A 22355-nucleotide genomic window follows, 5' to 3' on the forward strand; every position below is an offset into this window, starting at 1 on the left:
AAGATTTAATCTTTGACTCAAGCACTAAGACAATGCACAGACAGAAGTACCACAGAGAAGGTCAGCTTTCACATAGAACTTCTGCTGGGAATGTTTTGGCTCATAAACTTTTACAGAAGACAACCATAATGAGAGTTGTTTTTGAGGATGAAGCTCTCAGGAAGGTAAAGGCTGGGTGCCATTATCAAGCTGAGGACAAACCCTCTTTCCCCAGCTGAATAAAAAACATTTTCCCTTCAGTCACTTGGAAGCATTTCACTTCTGTTAAGTTTCAGCAATGAAGTACTGAAACAGATCCTTACCCTGGCAAGAAGCAATAGATTCCATCAACAAATTACAGAAAAAAATAATCAAAAATGGTCTGATACCATGGACAACTGTTGGATCTTAATCTTGGCACAAATATCAAGTAAAGGGTCATCTGGAAGGCTCTTGCAAACTTCTGGGATAATCAGACACACTATGAAATCCTAAGATAGAAAGGAAACTGTGTGCTGGACTATCAGCCATTTCATACAGCTCCCTTTGTACGCAGTTACTGTGAGTCATGTTAAATAAATCAATCATGAGAGTCCTGCACTGCCAGTCAGATTTATCCTACAATTAAAGGCTTGGCACAAGGGCGAGAAAACTTCATACAAGAGGTATGCAACCACACAACAGCTGCAACTGTGGGGCATTTGGATATTCAGGAGAGTAATATGTTGTTGGCAACGTGACTCATGTCTCCTAGGAAGCACCATTAATACTTCAGATTTACCATTCTTAAATGCAAAGCAGCTTCTCCTAGTAGTTTGCAGAACTTAGGAAAAACAAGGAACTGTATTCTTTCCATCTAAATTTTCGTAATGTATCACCACATGAATTATGAGTGTATAAAAACCATTAAATGAGCATCACAACTGATGAGTGTAGAAACTGAAGGTTTGAGGAAGATAAACATAATGAGACTTATGATAGAAATCACTTGAACAGCAATAACCATGTCTGAGTTGCCCCACTTACACTAATAAATCAATAACTACCAAAATGTTGTATTATGGAAGGATTTCCTTACCCATTACTTGACGACTTACATCTCTCTTTACCAAGAGGAAGAGAAATGCAAAAGTAAACCCCTACTTAAAATCTTAGAAAAGGAGGAGCAAATAGGAAACAATTAACTTTCAGTATTCCTCCTCTCCTCCACCCTGACCTGTCTTTCTTCACCTGGCCAAATGAGCAGTTTGATGTGCTAAATATCCTTGCACTATCTCTGATGAAACAATACTGTTTGCACACATCCTTTCTTCATTAAAAACACAAATTTGTAAATAAAGGATTGACGTCATTTTAATTTGACTTTGCTCTTAATTCTTTTGCATTAAGGCTAGAGTCTTGTGTAAAGCTGGATATAATGGGGACAGGATGTGTCACCCCCATTTCCAGGTCACTCTTCATGTTGCTGAGTGGTGAAATGCAAAAGTCTGACGTCTGATGAAAGGAGATGGTGTATCTGAATCCATCTCTATCTCATGTATGATTTAAAAAATTTCCCTTTCATTTTTAAATCTGAGTTGGGGCTGTAGCTGTGAAAGTTAAGGCTGGTAGAGGCTGTGTAAAACAGGCCTCACTCCTGCATCCCCACCCTCCTCTGTCAATGCAGTGTAATCTCATTGTGCACCAGTCTTGCCATTCCAGTTCTGAGTTTTTCCTCAGACAGCATGGTGATATTATTTATATGAACAAGTCCACACTTGGCTCTCAGCTGACAACATTCTCTATTTTAAGACTTCACTGTGTCATTATTAACACTAAGTGCTTCAGAGTGAACTTTAAACAAACAACAGGATTTAGGGGTTTTCAAAGACATATTAATTTTATCTAATCTTGTAAGAGATGTTTCTATTACAACTTTGCATTTTAAAGACTCACACATTGCATGGCAATAGCACACACTACGGCATTCCAAGAGCTGTGCTGCAGTTTTCTGAATATCATGGAAGAAAAGTTTGAATTCATGAACCATATCAACAACAGGCAAGTAAGCTTTAAGACCTGACAAAGGGGGTACAAATCAAGACACAAAAGCAGCAAATAGTACATTGTTTCAGTTTCACTTGAAAAGGAAATCTAACCACAGCTTGCTTCGCAAAGCACATCTCACAACCTGTAACACATTAGACTTTCATTAGACACAGACTGAGCGTTCTCTGAATGTGACTTTGAAGCGTCAGGAATATTTGGGGGTTTTTTGACAACTGGCAACAGCCCAGTTGCTTTTATTTGTGATGCAGGCCCTGGCCTGGAGACGCAGTATGCACCTCCTGTAGCACTGAGGGCTTTCTGCTCCCAGTGCCTGACAGGAGCTAAATCAAGGACTGAGCCCATAGCCTACTCTGGAAGCACTCTCCCTCCAACAAATAGCAGCTGTCTTTTAATAAGCCCTGGAGACACAAAAGCACTGAGAGAAAAGAAACATGAATAACACAAGAAAGTTGTTTGGTTTTTAATTTGCTTTCCCAGCAACATTCTGAAACACACACCAGCTATTGGGAAAATTCACATAAGCACTCACTACTTCTGCAAAGGCAGGGTATGTTACATTGCAAAATGCTCAAGAAGCCATCTTGAACAGCTGTATGTTCTAGGCTTATGTATGTGGCATTTCCTGACTGCAGTCCTTCCTCTTTGCACTCTAGACAACACGTTTGGTGAAACAGGAGCTGCAAAACACAGTTCTCAGACCACAAATACTTCCCTGTTCTACTCACCCTTCTTCCCCAACGAACGTGACATAGAGTTTATTCCTCTGCAGGTCTTTTCTTGAGTAGCCCATGATCTGGTTAAAGGCATCTTCTAGCAAGTGATCTCTCCTGATGATTAATCTGAAGGGCAAAATTACTTTGAAACAGCAATTTGTGAACATGAACCACAGCTGGAAACATCAATTTACACTGCAGGATAGTAACAGGGTGACTTTAGAGATACATGTTTCTGCTGGATAATTTTATCCAGATCAGGAAGCTCCTGTAAGTCTTTCTCCTTCAACGCTCTACTTTAGATTTCAATAAAATGTCCCTTGTACAAAGAAGAGTAGTTTTGTTTTGTCTACCTTGGTTCTTCTTTAAATTAAAGTCTTAAGGGGAAAGGTCCTGAAGCTGCATTTTCATTAAGTCTGAAATCCTTTTGTAAAGCTGGGCCCTTAAGTGAGTTTTACTGTGAGCAAGAATCTAATCTTTTCTCTAAAAATCAGTCTCATACATGGAAAAAGATAAAACCATGGAAAATCACAGTATGGTAAACCCAGAAACACACATCCCAACACTATCCTTGAGTGTGTGATGGTACAAAACACCTAGAAGGAATGGCAATTTGTAAAAAAACCCCACTGAAGCATCATATATGAAAACACATTGCACCTTCTGAAAGAAAAATTGTGAAAGTGAGGAAGTGTCATAAAGATCTAAAATAAGAGTTGAAAGAATCCTCCTTACTTAAACATTTTATCCTCTGCCAAAAAAAGTGTGTTTAATTAGTTTCCTGAAACTTCATTTGCTTTATATTCAAATACTGCCTTCTGTGTGAGCCAGTCAGATGGAAGCTGCTGCTGCAGGAAGGCAGCTGAACCCAGCTCCAGCCTCCTGCAAAGCCCCTGCTGGCCCTGCAGAGCTCAGTGCCTGCACTGTGCCATCCTGCAAGGGGAGAGCCCAGGAACTGAGCAGGTACCTGGGCAACAAGAGGACCCAGGCAGCAGTGGAGCTGTGCTGGGCACTGCTTTGAACAGGTCAGCACTGTGTGCCTGGGAAAGCAACCCAGAGAAAACTTCCATTCACATGGAAAGCTGTTCTGCTTAAAAATCTACAGTGTGATGGCAAACAGGTCAGGGAAGAAAGGACCAGAAAAAAAAGGGTGTAAGAAATGGAACAGATCTTACAGGGAGTGAATGCTCCTCACCAGTTATTTGCCCAAGCATCCAGGACAAAGCTTTCACAGATAAGGCTCTAACTGTTTATGTTTTCATTATATTCTAGGCAAACACTGCTCAACCTTTGCCTCTTTAGACTTGTCTAAACAATACCATTTTAATCCCATTTCAGTTTTGCAAAACTTGTAACAAGTTCACATGAATGAAGCCTGAGCTTTGCACAAATTTCTGCAAAATAGGGGAAGTGACTAGCTGAAGGAAATAAAAAAAAAAACACCAAAAAAAACCCCAAATAGAAAACCTCCTTCTTATAATAGAGGAAATTATTAAATCATGTTCTAGTGCCTCATGGCTATGAGTTAGGTAACTAGCACAAAACTTGGTAATTTACAAAATTTTGGAAGTATCTTGTGTTATATTAATCCTTAATATAACAGCATGTAATCACATGATTAGCAAATAAGTGAAGGAGGGAAGACCTCACTCTAAGCACTCTAGCATTCAGAGAGCTAAAATAAAAATATTAGCAGTTTTTTAAGGAAATCTTTAGAATTTAATAACATTTAATGTATGAATCCTCTTTACTAAAGAGGACTGTGGTATCCATAGAGGCAATGATGTACAAAAGATAAGCCTAATTCTTTTTAGTGGAAAAAGATATGAGAAAATATAATTTTGTATCACTGGAGTTACTCTAATGGAAGAATTCAGATGCCTCCTGTTCTGCAGGCCTCTTCCCAAAGCTCTTTTTGGCACCGTATTGGTAATACTGTCTGTACAAAAACATAGATGGAGGAAACACAGAGGTGCTCAGAACTTGCTGTATCCTCTGCTATGAATCACATGCTGGCATTAGGTCTTTTGTTACAGGTTTTATATTCCCAGAAATGCCTGGGTGACCGTAACATCTGCATTCCTTCTAATGGGAAGAAGCTTGTAGATGTGCAAGGCAAGACAAGCTGCCTGAAAAGAAATCCAATTCCATGAGATGCTTCAACATACTTCAATTTCCCTGGGCCTTGTCCATATCCTTTAGTCTCCAACTTCCTGTAGAAGTTCCTCAGCTTGGCTTCAAAATCTCTTTTGTATGGAGCTGGAGCTCGGGCATTGGCACGCTGAGTACCTGCAGGGAGCAACAGCAGAGAATGAGCAGCAGTGACATGAACTGATGAATGTCCCATCTGCTACTGGAAAGACTCCTTAATAGCAAAAGGTATGCATGGTATGTGTTTGGTTTAATCACCTTTAGAAAGAGTAAAATCTGCATATCTTCAAATCTGCTTTGCATCCAAGATTTTTTGGTTGCTCACTTCCAATAGTATCATCTTTAAAAAGTTAATCTTAAAAGAGCAAATCCAGGTCAATGCAAAAGATGGATTAAAAAAACAGCACAAGCAACTAGAAAGACTTTACTTTTTGTTTGTCAAGTACACTTTATGTCTAACCTTTATAACAGTTCATATGATAAATGTTCTATTCTGTTCTGGTTTTAATATTATCAGGGAAAACAACAACTCAGGAATGAAGCATAAACAGACTGGACTCTGCATTGCCCCTGTTGACTACATCAAGAGGAAGAAGGAAAACATTTGGAAATTCCTTAGTAGAAGTTTTTCCTCGGAGAAGTAACAAGGAAGAAAAATATAGGAAGAATGGAAAGACTATGAAACATAAGTATGTGAAACTTCTAACCTGTGGCTGCAAGAAACATACACAATCGTCATCTAAGATAATTTAATTTTGAAAAACTGTTTTTGAGGGTCAATTTCTTAAAAGCAAGGAGAGGTGAGATCTGTACACCAAAAAAAAAAAAGGCATACCCTACAATTGCATGTACAAGTCCAGTATATACAAATTAGGTGTTTAGTCTGATCTATTCTGAAAATGACCATCATTAGAACTTCCACTGCCTCCCTGGATAAATTACTTCCACCGATTTGATTGCAAGGCAAGGTGCCAAGGAGGCAGTCAAACTCCCTCCCTGTGTGGCTGTGTAGACATCCCCCACAAAAAATTCAGAGGACATTTAAAATTTTTCATGCCCAAACGTACACATAACTTGCCAACTACTTCTCTGCAACTAGTGGTCACCTACAATGCACTGAAAGCGCAAATGAACAGTTCAGCAGCACTTTTATGCAGAGTTCTGTCTGTTAACTCAGTTCCCTATGCGAGTTTTTGGCTCCCGGCATGAAAGGAAGCCAATACAGAAACATTGACTGCTACTGTGGGGGTAGGCATGGGAACGTAAGGTTTTCAGTAATAAAGGAGAGGAGGTGCATCCGTTCAGCCTGTGGGCAGAGAGAGGGGAAGCAGAGCAGCCCGTGGAGCCACAAAGCCTGTGGGTCTGACAGAAAAGCCAACAGCACATCCTGCGGAAGTGGGGGCTGGAAGGAGCTGCAGAGTGTATCTCTGCAGAGATCAGAGAGAGAACGAGTGAGCTCACTAATAACACTGAATGCCACTTAACAGGTCTTTAAAAGACCTGTCTGACCAGAAAGACACTTGGCACTTGTTCTGGGCTTGAAGTGAAGTGTGGGAGGAATAGTAAATATCATGGAATCGGCAGGGCTCCAGAAGGAACACAAAGGACCCCTCTGGAAAAACAGATCGTGGTCATTGATTCATTTATAGTGGTTTTCCTCTTTTACTGACAGCACCAAGAGGTTCTAAAGGTACCCTTAGCTGAAATCTCCTGAAAACTTACAGAATTTGTAAACAGCCTTTTAACTATTGGCCTTTTACCTCTGTTTGTTTGTTGTGCTTTGGGTCAAAGTATGTACAAAAATGCAGCCACCAGAAAAAGGCAACAAAAATATACTTTGATGTTAACCCCTGAAGGAAGTTGGGTTTTTTTGAAGGGTACCACAAAACATGAATCTGATAACACATTACTTCATGGTTCAGAAATCAGCATCATAATATTCTGTCAGCACATGACAAGTCCTCACTGCAAATGAGATGCATGTGCCAAGAAATTCCTGGGCACTTAATAGTGATTACTTCCACCTTGGGAACAAAAGATGTTAATGGAAGAGCTAAAAACCACCAGTGATGTGATAATCATATTTGATTTTCAAAGAGACTATATTCTAAAGCAGATATAAAGAGTTGCTTCATGACTATTCATCTTTCCCAAAAGAGAAAGTACAAGTGATTGTGACTGATCTGAACAATGGATCCTTAACACGCCACCTCGTGCAGTGCAGCACAGCCAGCTTAGCTATGAGAAAAAACAGAGCCTCCATAGAAACATGGGCTATTTACAATTTCTCATCAAAAAAGTCATTTGTGCACCAACACAAACGTGCATGCTTGCAGACTGACAGGGAGATTCAATAGTCTCTCTATATTTTTCTATGAGACAGGAGAAAGATTACAATTTTAAGGAGAATGAGACTAAAACCATCACTGTTCATCCTCTAGTATCTGCTGCTACTGTGAGTAAATGAGAATAGCACACGTTAAAGACTGAATGTATTTTGAAATTACTTTGTTGGAATGAAGCCATGCCCAGCATGCTTTGGTGCATGTACCAGTGATTAAGAAATCTTAACTATGGAAGCCAAAACTGGTTTTATTTATAGAAGACTGCCAGGTTTGCAGTTGGAAGTAAGATGCATACATGTAGATTTCATCATTCCCTTCTTTTCAATAAAGGGAAACAGTTATATCTAAACCATATACATTCTGAAAATATTAATAAATGTGAATATTGTATTTCACTGCTTTGCAGAATGCCATAAGATCATTAAAGTCTTCAGATAGTTTCTTCACACAGATCTTACAGAGGTCCTTTGTCCAACAGCAGGAAAAGCTACCACATGTTTATGAATGCATTTAATCTGGTTCCATGAAAAGGCAAAGCCTTTTATTACTGTTGACTGGGAAAGGCCCCTGACAATCACAGTTCTTTTTCTGATAAAAACTTCTTGTTGTCTGGAAATACCTAGAGCTGCTTACACCTCAAACGTTCTCTATTTATTTATACTTTTGTTCTCAAATTTGTAGAAATCCCCTTTAAGCCACTTCCGATTTGCTTATCTATTGTCTTGAGGAACCTAAGCACAGCAACATCTATAAACCTGGCCTTCAAATGGAACTTGTCATATTTGCAATTATTTAGTTCTGATCGGTGTCGGGGTCTCCTCCCCCACCATGTAGCCCTGGGAGCCCTGAGGGCACAGACACACGGGGTTTCCCTGCCCCTGGGCAGCCTCGTTCCCCATGGGTTGGTTTGTGTTCCCCTGCGCGGGCGAAGGACCCTCGGGTCCCGTGATTGCAGCAGTTCCTCGGCAGAGCCCGGCCATGCGGCTGGGGAAATAAACATCTCTGAAACATCTAGCAAGAATCCGTATATATATTATTTCTTTTCCACGGGACTCCTGGTTTGATGTAGGCGTGATACAGTAATCCCCGCTGTAACATATGGTGGACAATTGAGGGCAGAATGATCCCCGATCCCTAAGCGACTGATTTGTGTGAGTAAACCCTGGAAACTTTGGATTCCTCTTCTTGGTTTTGTTTTGCTATTCCATATCTGGACTATGGAAGAATCGTGGGAAATGGGGCTCTCTGAGCCACAGAAAAAAATGTATCTAGAAGTAAAAGGGATCCTTGAACAACAAAACAAAAAAGTATTGGAACCGGGAGATCTTGAACACTTTTTTATCTGGCTTTTCAAAGGGTTCCCCTATATTTCTCGAGACTTACTTTTTGATATCAAACCTCCTAGATATTATCAGGAGTGTTTCTGGAACGAGATCTAAGGGATGGACGAGCGATAGAAGCTGCCCGTGGATCCTTTATAGTCAGTGACGCTCTTCAGGAGCATTTGTATGGCCCCACTACCCCTAAAGCAGAAGATCATACTTCTCCCGTGGCCGAGACCGCGTGGTGGCCACCCCAGGAGCGCATGACTGCAGCTGTGCCAGCGGAGGTGCCTGCGCTGGATGTGCCCGGCCCCCTCGGGAGCGCGCGCCTTATCGCGGACCCCATCCCTGTCTCGGAGTCCCCGGCCACCCGGCCGCGAGTGAGGGAGCGACGCCGCGGGCGCCATGGGTGCCGTGGGCCACGAGCAGCCAGGAAGCGGAGGTCAGCGTGGCAGGCCGCTCTGAGCGACCGGCTCAGAGAGCCCTATGCAGGGAGAAGCGGCGGTTTCCACAGCGACACGAGAAGCCGCGCAGCGCCGAGCCGAAGCGGGGCCGCTCTCAAAGCAGCGTGGAGTTTGCAGAGCGGAACCGCTCACAGGCCACGGAGCCAGCGGCGATGGCAGCGCGGGGCCGCGCAGAGCCCAGACACGCACCGGAGCGGGGCCGTGCAGAGCCCAGACACGCGCCGGAGCGGGGCCGTGCAGAGAGCGCAGAGCGGCCGCAACGCGGGGGTCCGGCCGAGACGTCGGAGTCGGCGAGGCGGCGGCCACGCGGGACCGGCACCCACGACAAACACGCAAGCACGTGATAGGAGAAGTTCTAGCAACCAAAGTCACAGGAACTGTGAAATGGTACAATGTCAAAAACAACTATGGATTTATAACACGAGATGATACAGGGGAAGATTTATTCATCCATAGAACTGCCATTAAAAGGAATAACCCTAAAAATTACCTGCAAAGTGTAGGAGATGGGGAAGTTGTTCAATTTGATATAGTGCAAGGAAAGAAGGGTTTACAAGCAGCAAATGTTACTGGGCCTGGAGGTATTCCCATCAAAGGCAGCCGTTATGCACAAAATTATAAACAATATCCACTCCAGCAATTTCCCTACCCACAGCCTAATTTCCCCTTTTACCCTATACCCAATATGAACCCTTTCCTAAGTTTACCCTATACCCAGTTTATTCCTAATCCGTTTTTCACCCCATGGCTTCCTTATACAATTCCATTTTCCTACAACTCCTCTCCGATGCCGATGGGGGGATGAAAAGGGGGAGGGAAGAAATTAAACCCTCTCCTGCCTCAGTTTCCCCACAGGCATGTCCAGAGAGTTCTGTCTCCCTTCTGTCAGCCCTAAGATGTTCCACAGAATCTGTTTGGACATTTAAAGACTCAGGAGGGTGGCTTGTTTTGTTTTGAAACTGTTCTTGTTATGTTAATCCAATTGTCTTCATTCTCCTTTTATTAAAATAAAACGGGTGAAATGTCGGGGTCTCCTCCCCCCGCCCTGTAGCCCTGGGAGCCCTGAGGGCACAGACACACGGGGTTTCCCTGCCCCGGTCAGCCTCGTTCCCCATGGGTTGGTTTGTGTTCCCCTGCGCGGGCGAAGGACCCTCGGGTCCTGACTGTAGCAGTTCCTCAGCAGAGCCCGGCCATGCAGCTGGGGAAATAAACATCTCTGAAACATCTACCAAGAATCGGTCCGTATAGATTTCTTTTCCACGGGACTCCTGGTTTGATATAGGCGTGTTACAGTAATCCTCGCTGTAACAGATCGGCAACTTAGTTAGAATCTGAGATACCAGTTTCATTCCACTCTGACATGAGTATTCGGACAGCTGCAGTATGCGACGTTTTGAACTCGTGTTAAAGGATAACAAGCTGTCTTTACACAAAATTGTCCCTCATTGCCCCACATTACACTGCCATTTTAATGTACAGTTATTAGACCTATGCTTTTAATTCTCCAGGCACCAGGATGCTGGCATGAGCAGTAACTCAGTTGTTTCACATCCATGAGAAACAAGTTTGCATGTTTTTTTACAAGTCAGAACAAAATCACAACCCCTGAAGCTGTAATACACCCAACAAAGTATCTTGTGAGCCCACGGCAAAGGTTCAAGTTTGACAGACAAATACAATTGTAGTTGTTGACTTTGCTCAAAAATAGGTCTAACTCTGTCTTATCAAGTATGAGAAGTGGTTTCATGAAGCCCCTGCAGAAGCTTTGCCTGAGCTACTTACCTGGAGAGTTCTGAGGCGAAGACACCGGAGAGCCTCTCGGGGACTGGCAATAACTAGGATGAAGTAAGGCATGTGGCGGCACATATGACATTATTTCCTCCTCAAACAAGCTGGCAAAAAGGAGCAAAGAAGAAAGAACATGTTTATTTGAATAAATGGCAGTTTTCACTTTCTAGGGATAACGCTCTAGTTATTAACCTGCTCTTTGGTAGTCACTCACCTATTTCCACTACACATACCTACAGTGCTACAAAACATTTTACTGCCATTTCCTCAAGCATATTTTGAAAGTAGTGGAAAGCAGTAACTGCTGCTTTTGTGGGACATTGCTATACATAATTGGGTATTTGTTCTCAAGGTTAAAACACAGTTAATCAGCCTTGAAAATTCATGGACTGCCCTCTTTTTTGTTTTTTTTTTGTATTCTCATTACAAAGGGGTCAATGACCTTATTCAGAAACATTCTAAACCTCCAGGATTAAGAATCACATCTGAACTTGTTAAGTGTATTGAATGGCAAGCTTGTTGGCATGACATTTTATGTTTAATGACACTCCTGCTGAAACAGGTATCACATCTAGCCTGTTCCAGCTGAGTTACTTCATGCCTCATCTATTACTGATACACAACTTTTTAGGTGACAAAAACCCAAACATTTTGCAGCCTAATCACTGCATCTGTGTGTGTATGCACGCATATATATATTAAAATTTCAGTCTTTTCCCAAATTTGACACAAGCAAATCTAAAAAGGGACAGAATATCTAATATCAGAATGGATGTGGTATGAAAAGGTATGTTGAATGTGAAACACAACACAAATAAACTGCTGAGATAACATGTAAAAATTATTTTCAAAAATTGAGCTATAGAAAGAACTGCAAGCCAATCTTTTACTGTCCAACGCAATGAAAACAATATTCAAGTAAAAGATGTTTCTTACTAAGTCTGTTCACCAAACAAATATCTAGAAATTCTTTTTACCTGGATTTTTTTTTTTAATGGATCCTTTCTGACAGTTCTTTTTACATTCATGGCCATATGATGTTTTCCTCCAAGTTACACATAGAAATCTTAAGAGGTTTTAAAGAAACAATATTTATATTTTAAAAGGCCCAAACACTGGTTTAAAATGAGATTTTTTTTATAGCTTTAATTAATTTGGAGATTTAGGGACCAGAAAGGATCATCATTATGCAACCTGGTCTCAAAATACAACTACTAATGCCAATTCTATTTCACTAGATTCAGTTTTAAACCTGTGAATTTCTTGATGCTCTTTTACAGTGAATGAGAATACAACATCAAGATTAAAGGCTTTAATTTTTAGCAAAAATCTGCCTGACTTTTGGAGTTATAGCTTAAATGAAAACTGGTAAAGAAGCAGCTTCCCATTTCTTGAAGTCTGTAAGAACATTTTCTTTATTAAAGGGGACAATGTTTGACAGCACAGTGAAGAGGAAAGTGAGACATTAAGTAATCTAAACACCTCTCAAGTATGTGCCTTTATAAGCAGGCACTTCCCAAAGCACAGAACTAAACAGATGCATTCTAAAAGTAGCACAAGGCACATTCTTGAAAAAAGGTCTGAGCTGTACCACCATTCTAAGCATCAGGGCTGGATGCAACAGGACAATTAAAGGCAGTCTGGGCAAACCTGTATAAATCACAAGCAGAGTGCTCTTGCACTTGCCTTTCATATTGCATCCTCCTATGAAAAAGTGTGACCTCCAGCTACCATCTGGAAACCAAACATGATGAAAATAAAATCTGAGCCTTGAGTTGTAGCTCACCCAGCTGCAAGTCCCAGGAGTGAAGGGGAAATGATTGGGTGACACCAACAGCACACACTGCTCCCTGCAAGGCTCCTGAGCAGCTGCCACAGCATGTTCCACAGGTGCACGGGCAGCAGCAGTGCCTACCTGAGTAACATGACAAGGTCCGCATCACTGGATAAACGCACCAGCCCGGGTGTTCCCTCTGTCCGGATGAACTGGATCTTCTCCCTGTGTCAGCAAAGAAAGCCTTTCAAAATACCTTTTGCAAATAAGACATCAATGTGTACCACAGGAACAAGAAAAAGTACAGAGTATATCAAAAACCTCTGGGTTACTCTTTTCCCTACTTTTTTTCCCTGCCACACCACGTCCGTGTGAGCAGTAAAATATTACAACCAAAAGGTTCATTTTTTCTGAGGAACAATTCTCCTGTTACCCTCATCTCTTCAATGCTCATGGAGGTAATACAGTCACCCAAGCAGTAAAAAAAATTCAACCAAAAAAAAAAAAAAAAAAAAAAAAAAGAAAAATCAATCCCTCAAGTTCACGCTGCCTGTGACTCTGAATTCCAAGTAGAAGGCTGAGACCTGTGGGAGGACATTCCTATTGTGAAAGTGAACTGTTAAAGAGGCACTCTCTTCTGCATCTCTACAAATGCAAGCCATACTTTACAATGCATACTTGTGATTTTAAAGGCAGAGTTTTCGTACCACACTGAACTTAAGATATCATTCCAAGAAAACCCTGTATTATCTCTCCTCTCTATTTCACCCAAGCACACCTCCTTTCTCCTAGCCCCAGTCTGGTCACTGTTGTGGAATCTCTGACTCCTAAATTCTGAGCATGGTAACACACAGAATTTTAGGATCTGTACTGAATACAATTTCTTAGACTCCTGTTCTTTTTCTGTGCAGAGCTTTTCCCTGCATTCTGAAATATGAGTACATCTTTCGTATTTTCTCTTTATCAGTATGATAGTACAGTAGAGATAAATTCTAATTAGGCTTTACACTTCTGGAGAAAAAGAAAACAAAACCCAAACCCATGTAGTAAAACCTGTCCCAAATATGAAGGAGAAAACGCACAAGCAAACAGAAAAGTAAAGATCTCTGTATAAGAACAACAGCATTGGCTCAGCTCAGGGGTCCATCTACCCCACATCCTATTACCAACCCTGACAAGAAGGTCATAAACATTCCATGCAATTGGCAGGACAGGGACATCTGGACAGTTCCAGAGCCACTCCACTTTATATCAGTGCCCAAATGGCAAGGTTGGAGGAAATAAATGGTGGATTACAAAATATACCTTAGCACTTAGTTGGCAGCAACACCAGAAACCAGAAGGACATTTTCTGGGTTAGCTAATATATGCAGCCTTCCAAATGAATGCAATCCATGACTTCCTGGGGTTACCAGTGAGAGTTGTGATTTGAGTGATATTTTTTTAATATATATGCCTTTTGCCTTCCGTTAAGACATAAATTATATTTAATGTGTAACAGGTGCCTTTGCCTGGAGCCTTTTACATTATTTAGCAGCCTCTCAGTTTTACCTGCAGTGGCTTGGAAGAAGATTTAATCTTGGCAACATGCCTAATAAGGATATGATAAGTACAATATTCTCACTCCACCATTGAAACCCTTGAATAACAATTTTCTACATGTAGTATATTTTCATTTTATATTTTAATAGACTCTCAACTTCTTATCTCTTCTTTCTTTAAGGGAACAAGAAATTATTTTAGACAGAAAATGTCAAAGATCTTTTCAATTATCTTTGTCCTCTGGCATTGATTTTCCTCCTCACCTATAGAATAATTACAATAATATTAATAATAATATTTAGTATCATTATCATTCCACTTCAACTGCACTGAGGTCCTCAAAGGAACAGGTTACTGACAGTTGTACTAATCACTATACAAAAAAAAAAAATTACACAAATAATTCATACTGCAGTATTTCAGTTAGGTCTTAATTTATCAAGTGCTAACAGCAATGTCCATGGAGTTGCTTAGTCTCACAATGTGTCAAACAGACATGGATGCCAATAATTTGATAAGTCAGGGTCTTCAAAGACTAAACAGGAAAAATAAAGCTGGGATCTTTATAAAAATGTATGAAATCTTACTGAGACATCAGGTGTAGAAGGATATAGGAGAGGTATAATGGAAGATAATCTACCTTAATCAAATTACTAACTTCAAATACTAAAATTAGAATGGAACCATTCAACTTAACAGAATGGTTTTTCTGACCAATCCCATTCAATTTAAAAATAAAACTATCTTCATTAAAATCCTCAATCATTCTGCTGAAGCAAGCCAGTTAAGGCATATATCTTCAGTCTCCTTCCAAAGTAAACGTAAAGAAGGTCATATAATCTCAAGTAAATGAGGAGGTACAGAAAACAGAATCTTTTATCCTCTGATCATCCATTTTTAATCTGAAACCCATATTTTCTTGAGAAAGTCTCAGTTTGTGGGAAACTATGAATCTGTAATTAGGAAGCAAGGTTCTACTAGAAGCAGAATTGGGGAATGCCAGCAAGTCTTGTGAGCAATTGGAACTCTAATTTATTAAAAAAACCCCACAACACACATTAAGAAAATTACACCCATTGCTATCAGACTAAAGGAAATCAAGCACCCTGGGAAAAAGATTATGAAGCAATAAAACTACAAGCAATCAGAAATTGTTTGTATACTACTGCCCAGCAGATTTCAAATCAAAGCTGGTGGGACAAACTGCCTACAGTGATATGGGTACAACATAGGAACTGTTTTGACATGCTGAGAACTGTAGATTTCTGGTTTCCTTTCTCTGTATTTTCTAGAGAGCATGTATTCTGCATGTTGTTTCAGGTTTGTCAGCCAGGATGTCTTTAGAGGGTAAACCACATCTTTAACACAGAAGTCACATCACAAAACTTGTTATACTACACATGGGGAAACTGCAAAACAGGGCAGCTTGTTGAATTTTGGGAACTTGCAGGACATGGAGGAAAAGGGATCATCAGTAAGTAAAACAGAAGGGAAAAAAACTGAGTATCAGTGCTGGCTGCCATGCCAGCCAGTGTGGGTAGGCCTCTGGAACACAGCACTGCACAGGAGAGACTGCCAACAATCAAACCAGCATTTTTTTAAATTTAGTGTCCAAGGAAGAATAGATACATTCATTTCAGTCCTGGTGACTACTATCCAAGTTGCCAGTGATTCCATTTCCAAGTCTAAACATATGAGGGAGTTGCAACGACCACACAACAATCAAAGATCATCCTTCCTCAGATCTTGTTGCACTATGCAAAAATCTGTAGATATCCCATTTTGTAAATTTTGGAGAGACACCAAAAATTCGGATCAATGTAAGATTACCTCCAGACATCATGAGGTCAGGACAGCCTTTCTGTAAATGTGCTTTGTGAAGATAAGGACAGACCCAAATGCCACTCTGCCTCATGCTCCCAGCTGTACACATACCCAAATGAATGGGCACATTTGCTGTGCCATCCAGCTGTCTTGGCACATTTGGAAGACATCAGCAAATCTCTTATTGCCAGTTGTTCCAAACATTTTCTTGTAGGTATTTTTATTTGATAATAATACATTACCTCTGTTCTCCTCAACCTTGTTACAGGCTGTTACGCAGAAATACAGTACACAACTATTTCCCACAGCTTTATGAATATGTTTGAATGCACCAGAAGTCTACAATCTGTTATGTTCCACTGTTAATTTTAATGAAAGTAACTAATTGTAATTAGCATTTTGTACTGAAATGGGAATAGCAAACTTCACTAATTTTCTTACCTGAGTGAATGATTCCTGGTAAGATCTGGTTGACGCTCTTGTAGAATTTCAAATATATTGGGCTGCCGCAAAAATGCAACTATCTTGTCATTGTAAGCTGAAAACATCAACAAAAATATCATGCTGAAACAAGGACATACCAAAACAAAGGATGTCATTCCTTCTGAGTTTTCAACAATAATGACATACTTCACAGTTTTAAGTTTAGAAGTATTGGGTTAATACTTTTGTATGTAAGACAACCAATTCTACTGTCATTTAAGGAACACACTTTTTGAATATGAACCAAATCTCATTGTGACATATCCTTTCCACTGCTAAAAGCTATAATTCTGTTAGCAATTTCTGTTATATTTTAGCACTCACACTCTTAGTTAAGGTCAAACCAGAATATTTATTGTTTGAATAAAGTTGCAGGGACCTTGGTCTTCACCGCACTGAAATCTATTCTCAAACATTAAGTAGCCATCGGAAACACCCGTATCAAATCCTCACTAATGGCTGAGCCTGCAAAGCATGCACATCATGTCCATGGCAAGGGGGAGGATTTAAATGGGCAGAGGTTTTCAAGTAAACATGCCACAGTACAAAGAGCCAGTTACAGTCAATGGGATTAATTTATCTTGATTTAGCACAATGTGACAGCTGTTGGATTTAATAAGCTCAATTCTGTACATGGTGGCACAGAAGTCAGTAAGTCTGTGTGTATGTAACTGAGAACCAAAGTTAAGCTAATGATTAATTCTGATTAACACTTTCTGTAATCCTGCCAAAATAGATGCTCAGAAATTGTGAGGGGAAAAAAAAGCAAAGGTAAAAATCACTGGGAACACATGGAGTCCAGTTAGGGCCCCATCTGACTCTCTGGCTTCAGTTCATTCTGAGAGCACACAGAGTAAGTGAGCTTGGGAGGTAGAACACATCTGTTATTTGGTTATGCACACTTCCAGCCCTGAAGGTTCCATCTGAACAGTGGGGAAATGCTGATGGACAGAAGGAGCATAACAAATGGTAACTTCTACCCATCGCAAGCGACTGGAAACCCCAGCAGTGCACACTGCCATGACCCCCTCAGTGATGGAGAACTCCTCTGAGCAAAGGCTGGATGCTGACATACCCACTGGAACCACATCCTGGTACTGAGCTCTGCTGACTGTGTTAAATGTGCTGGATGGTCTTGGCAAAACTGGGGGTCCTGAATGACGAGAGTCCTCTCCAACCTGAAAACGTGCAAGTAACCACAGTGAGTGTCTCTGTGCCAGCACATGCACTCAGCTACAAAACAGTGACAATTTATATGGCTTAAAAGCAAGCACATATGTCAAGGCTTTGCTTGATCACTATCCCCAGTAACCACTGCAGCAGGAAGCAGCTGTGCTGTTAGGACAGGTACTAGTAAAACATTATTTAGCATACTGGGCCCATTAATAGGACGAATCAAAACTGATGCAAAATTTACAGCTGTTTTTAAATAGTCCCATTCGGAAAAGAGACAAAAAAAAAATAAAACTGGGGTCCCTTCAGGGGGTTTTTTGTAATTCGTGGACATCTTTGTCTATACAAAACATTCTGAAACCAAACTCTGCTCCTTCAATAGCACCTCTATTACCTCTGTGCATAAATGGAGTTTCCCTAAATTTGAAGTGGAAACAAGTTTGTGGCTGAACCTCAAAGGAGAATAAAGAAGTGAGTTCACATTCAGGCAAGGCAAACAAGCTCAAAATTGGTAAAAACCATGGCTCCTAGAATCATTCAGAAACACTGTTCTGGTTTTTTTTCATATTCCCCTTCTAGCCTTAAAAAAAGTTGCATGTGAACAATTTTTAGGGTAGAACCACAATATAAAATTTTTCTTAGAGGCATTTGTTATGTCAGGGCAACTGCTGCAGTTTCCTGCATGATGAGGTTTCAGTCATTTCTCAGTATTCAGTATTTTAGCTCTATAGAACATTTGGTCAACCTCTTTTTCATCCTGCTGGACCTCTTTGTTTACTTCCCAGTTTATCTGCCTACATGTAATGGTTAGCATTTTAACTGCACTCCCAAACTTCAGAGATCTCTAAAACATCTAACTGCAAAAGATCAAATAATTATAAAAGGTTGCTTTTTAAATCTAATCTCTGAAATCACAAAGCAGCAAAAGTCACAAGATATCTCCCAAGACCTTTGTGCTCTCTGGTAATACTCTTTCAGAAAAATGAAGAATTATTTCCTGTTAGGCAATGTGCTGGAAAAGGAATGCCATTATTATTAGCTCCATCTTCACACTGCAGCTCAGCTTCAGCTAAAAAGGCATTCCTTACACTGGTTCATGTTTGCTTTAGAGCATCTCCCTGTAAAAACTGGGTCAGTGACTTCAAAACACCAAAGTGCATGGCAAGTCAAAGCCAAAGAAAGTATTTTGATAATTTTTTTTCATTAAGTATTCATCTTTTGCTATAACGTACAGTTCCTTTATGCAATAGCTTAAAAATGGGAAAGAAATGCAAATATGCAATATTTAATAAATAAGCCCTAAAGTGCAGAGGAAAAACTGGTGTTCAGGTTCATACATTTGCATACAAAAATCATGGCATCATTAATCCCAGAATGGGAATACTGTATTGAATTTCTATGCTTGAGATTCCTAGCTGGAATTATACCTCAATTCAAGTTACAATTGTAAGAATATCAAGGAAACACTTCTAAAATTGCATGTAGAAACATGGTTTAAGGAATTTCATGTATCTAGATGGAGTGCGAAATTTTGACAGGTAACCAGTATGTACAGGTAACCACTATGTATATGCAATATATTTGATGATTTCTTGTTGGATAAACTATACTTGTTTTGCAGCATTGACAGCTTCAGCAGCATGGTTGGCACAAATACCTGTTTTAAGTGCAGAGCTACTGGATGCTGCTTAAAGAAAGATAATTTGGGTGCATATTGAGTCAGGTTAAGAAAAAAAAATTATTTCTGCTCTGTTACAAATCAATCACAACAGAAATACTTGCTTTACCCAATTCAAGATCTAAATAGCTATATGAAAGCCCTTCTAGCTTCCTTCCTTGCCTGATACATGACATCACCAAATTGATGGCAAATGCTATTTAAAACCATTTGCAAAATATATCTGACATTGGAGGGGGCTGACTAGACCATGTTAACACAGGATATGATAAGATACACAGCCAGTGCTGTGGTACTCACCCACTGCAGCTCAGTGGAAACCCTGCTAGAGAAGTGGCAGACAAAATTCATGTCTGCTCTAAAACAGAGGTCTGGCAGACATTCATGTGCCACAAGACTGAGCTATAAAAAGGATAAATCAGAGCATTTCTCTTGCTATTCTAAATTGTATTATCTTTAATTCCTGGCATGGAATAGCCATGCCCTGAAAAGACAATTTACAGCCAACAGTATGGAGGTTTTAAAATAAAGTCCAGCTGAAGTCCAAGTCACTGTACATACACAAGGTTACAAGTATAAAGAAGTGACAACAATAGTATGGAGACAGCCAGTGAAAATGGTGCACAGTGACATATCAACAAAATAGTATTTTCCATGTATCTCTGATCAGAAAGTAGAGATGAAATACATATGCAAAGGCACATAACAGTCTGATAAACCTGTATGTGGTAAGATTTTTTTATACTTAATGGGAAAGTTGCAGAACTAGGTGTACAGTCACACATGCATCTTTTCCCCCTTTTATCTGTCACGGTTACATATCAACACACTCAGCAGACACCATGTGAGACAGCAATACACATTTTGTCCATGAAGGAGTGGATACAGGAACTGGTAATCTGTAATCAGATGCTCTCCTGTGGTTAAGTGGGGTTACTGCAAATTCAAAGTAAGAGAAACTCATGTTTGATATTTTTCCTCTGAATTCACACATTTTTAAAGCAACAAGGGCTAGCAGAAAAAATAATAAATCATTATGGATAACTGCTGCCCACCTACAGAAGAATCATGCTCCTCACAACACGGAATGATGTGAAAGAGGATGATGTTAACTAAGGAGGTGTTTCTGAGGAGGAGGCACAGACCCCACTGACCTCCCCAGCACTGTGGCTGCGCTGCCGAGTCAGGTGCTGCCGATGGACCAACGCACTGGTGGGCCTGCTGCTCTGCAAGGGCAGCCGCGGGTCGATGAACGTCGTGGTGCGCGAATTGTGGTCGACAAAGAAAGCCTGCAGAAGGACAGACAAGACAGAATGTATGGCCAATCCTGTTTTTTTTTTTAATTATGTCTGAGGTTAATGCCTATTGGGATGTAGGTTTCATTCGATCAGGCGGGGCTGTGGAAAATCTGTTACTGTGGCTTGCATTTCCCTTCCGCAGAAGGAGGATAACACTTTTCCATCCCACTGAAGGGATGAGTTGTTTAATGCCTTACTTTGTTCATGTCTATAAAGTCCTTTGAAATTCTCATCTGACAAGCATCAGGAGTGGGAAGCTTTATTATGACTGTCAAGAAGAGAAGACTTGAATATTTAATAAAAGTAATCCTGGTGTATTGTCCTTTTCATTTGCCTATAAGCATCTAAAAAGGTGTCATTAAGTGGCAAACCCATTCCCTCTTTTGAAGTATTTACCATATAATTATGAACACAATTGGCTGTGTATATGTCAAGTGTATTCTTGCATCCAGTGATGAACTATGACTACAGGCCAACAGGCATTTCTGCCATATTCCTGATACAACTATTCCAAGTTCACTGACCTGTTCTTCTAAAAACCAGAACAAAATGCAAAAAAAGAAAAAACCAAAGCACCACCCCCAAACAAAAAAAAAAGACCTCTCAAAACCAAAAAGAAAGGTCAGCCAAGAACACAAAGATGATGGCCGAAAGTATTTAAATCAGGCAATTGATGAGAACAACCACATATTGGCCAGTCAACCATTTGCTGAAAACAAGGTCACAGAAATATGTATCCTGGAAAATGAAAACCTCCTACAATTCTATCCAATTTGAACCAAAAAGTTTTCTAAGTCCTGAAATTTAAACTTTTTGCAGCATCAGTGTTGTACTTGGAAACCAGCACTGTTGCATTTCAACACACTCTGTGTTTTCTGTCACAATACTGGAAACATGTGGAAGTGGCAAAAAAAGGTCTCTGTTTTGAGCAGGAAAATTACAGGAAAGTGACATCTGAGGAATCAAAGAATCTGGACCAGCAGAGAGGTGGTTAGGGACTGCAGGAGCCATTTCTGCATTTGGCTACCAATGAGGTACTTTGACCACAGTTTCACAAACAATTTAGTCCTGTAGTGTCAGCAAAAGAAACATTCTCATCTTTCCTCCTCTTGACCACTTGTTTCATCCCCTGGGTGCCCTTCCTGCCTTGTGCTGGCACAAGTGTTTGTGTAGCCATGCAGTGAACCCATCAGGGGAGCTGGTCCAGGCTAAAATTACTCTTTTAGCCCCTCTCCCTGCTGGCTCCTCTAACCTCAGTCAGCTCACCAGAGATGAGAGGAGAGCAGAACCACTCTTCTGGCAGCAACATCAGCTTCTAGGATTCATGGAATCATTGTTTCAGACTGCTTGGGAAAGCCAGACCAAAGAAAATGCAATTCTTCTGACTGCTCTGAAGGTAGGAAGACAAACCAGTGTGTCATGCTATACAGCAACTAAATGCCATTATGGATTGTGATGGGAGAAAATGTTCACACTTTCATTTCCCAAGGAAGGAGAAGCATATGGAGAGACACCTCAGCTGCAAAACCCTGAAAGTGCTCCAGAAAAGAGCACCAAGCCCCCTACAGCCCCAACAGCAATCACTTGTACCTGTAACATCTGCCTACAAGGAAGGAATCCCGTCACCTGAGCAGTAAGGAAGAACTCTGTTCTGACCAGCTGACATAGTCACAGATATGCAAGTGAAACTGTTTCACAGTTCAGACACTATAAATTATATTCAATAAATGAAATTTTAATTGCTACATCTGAGCCTGATGCAGGACTTGTTT

At 40.6% G+C, this 22355-nt stretch overlaps 1 protein-coding gene across 8 annotated transcripts in view; it reads right to left on the reverse strand.

Annotated features, from left to right (window-relative positions):
- The window catches only part of HECW2 (HECT, C2 and WW domain containing E3 ubiquitin protein ligase 2), a 180213-nt gene that overhangs the window by 16749 nt on the left and 141109 nt on the right, over positions 1 to 22355 (reverse strand). For all 8 annotated transcript variants that reach the window (XM_069022049.1, XM_069022050.1, XM_069022047.1 and 5 more), the window contains 7 exons: positions 20440 to 20574; positions 17510 to 17612; positions 16393 to 16489; positions 12727 to 12810; positions 10806 to 10915; positions 4910 to 5030; positions 2754 to 2867 (listed from right to left, as the gene is read on the reverse strand). In XM_069022049.1, coding sequence (XP_068878150.1) covers positions 2754 to 2867; positions 4910 to 5030; positions 10806 to 10915; positions 12727 to 12810; positions 16393 to 16489; positions 17510 to 17612; positions 20440 to 20574 — 764 coding nt within the window. The remainder of the gene's footprint in view (positions 1 to 2753; positions 2868 to 4909; positions 5031 to 10805; positions 10916 to 12726; positions 12811 to 16392; positions 16490 to 17509; positions 17613 to 20439; positions 20575 to 22355) is intronic.

Source organism: Aphelocoma coerulescens, chromosome 7 (genome assembly GCF_041296385.1).
Source record: "Aphelocoma coerulescens isolate FSJ_1873_10779 chromosome 7, UR_Acoe_1.0, whole genome shotgun sequence".
Lineage (NCBI taxonomy): Eukaryota > Metazoa > Chordata > Aves > Passeriformes > Corvidae > Aphelocoma > Aphelocoma coerulescens.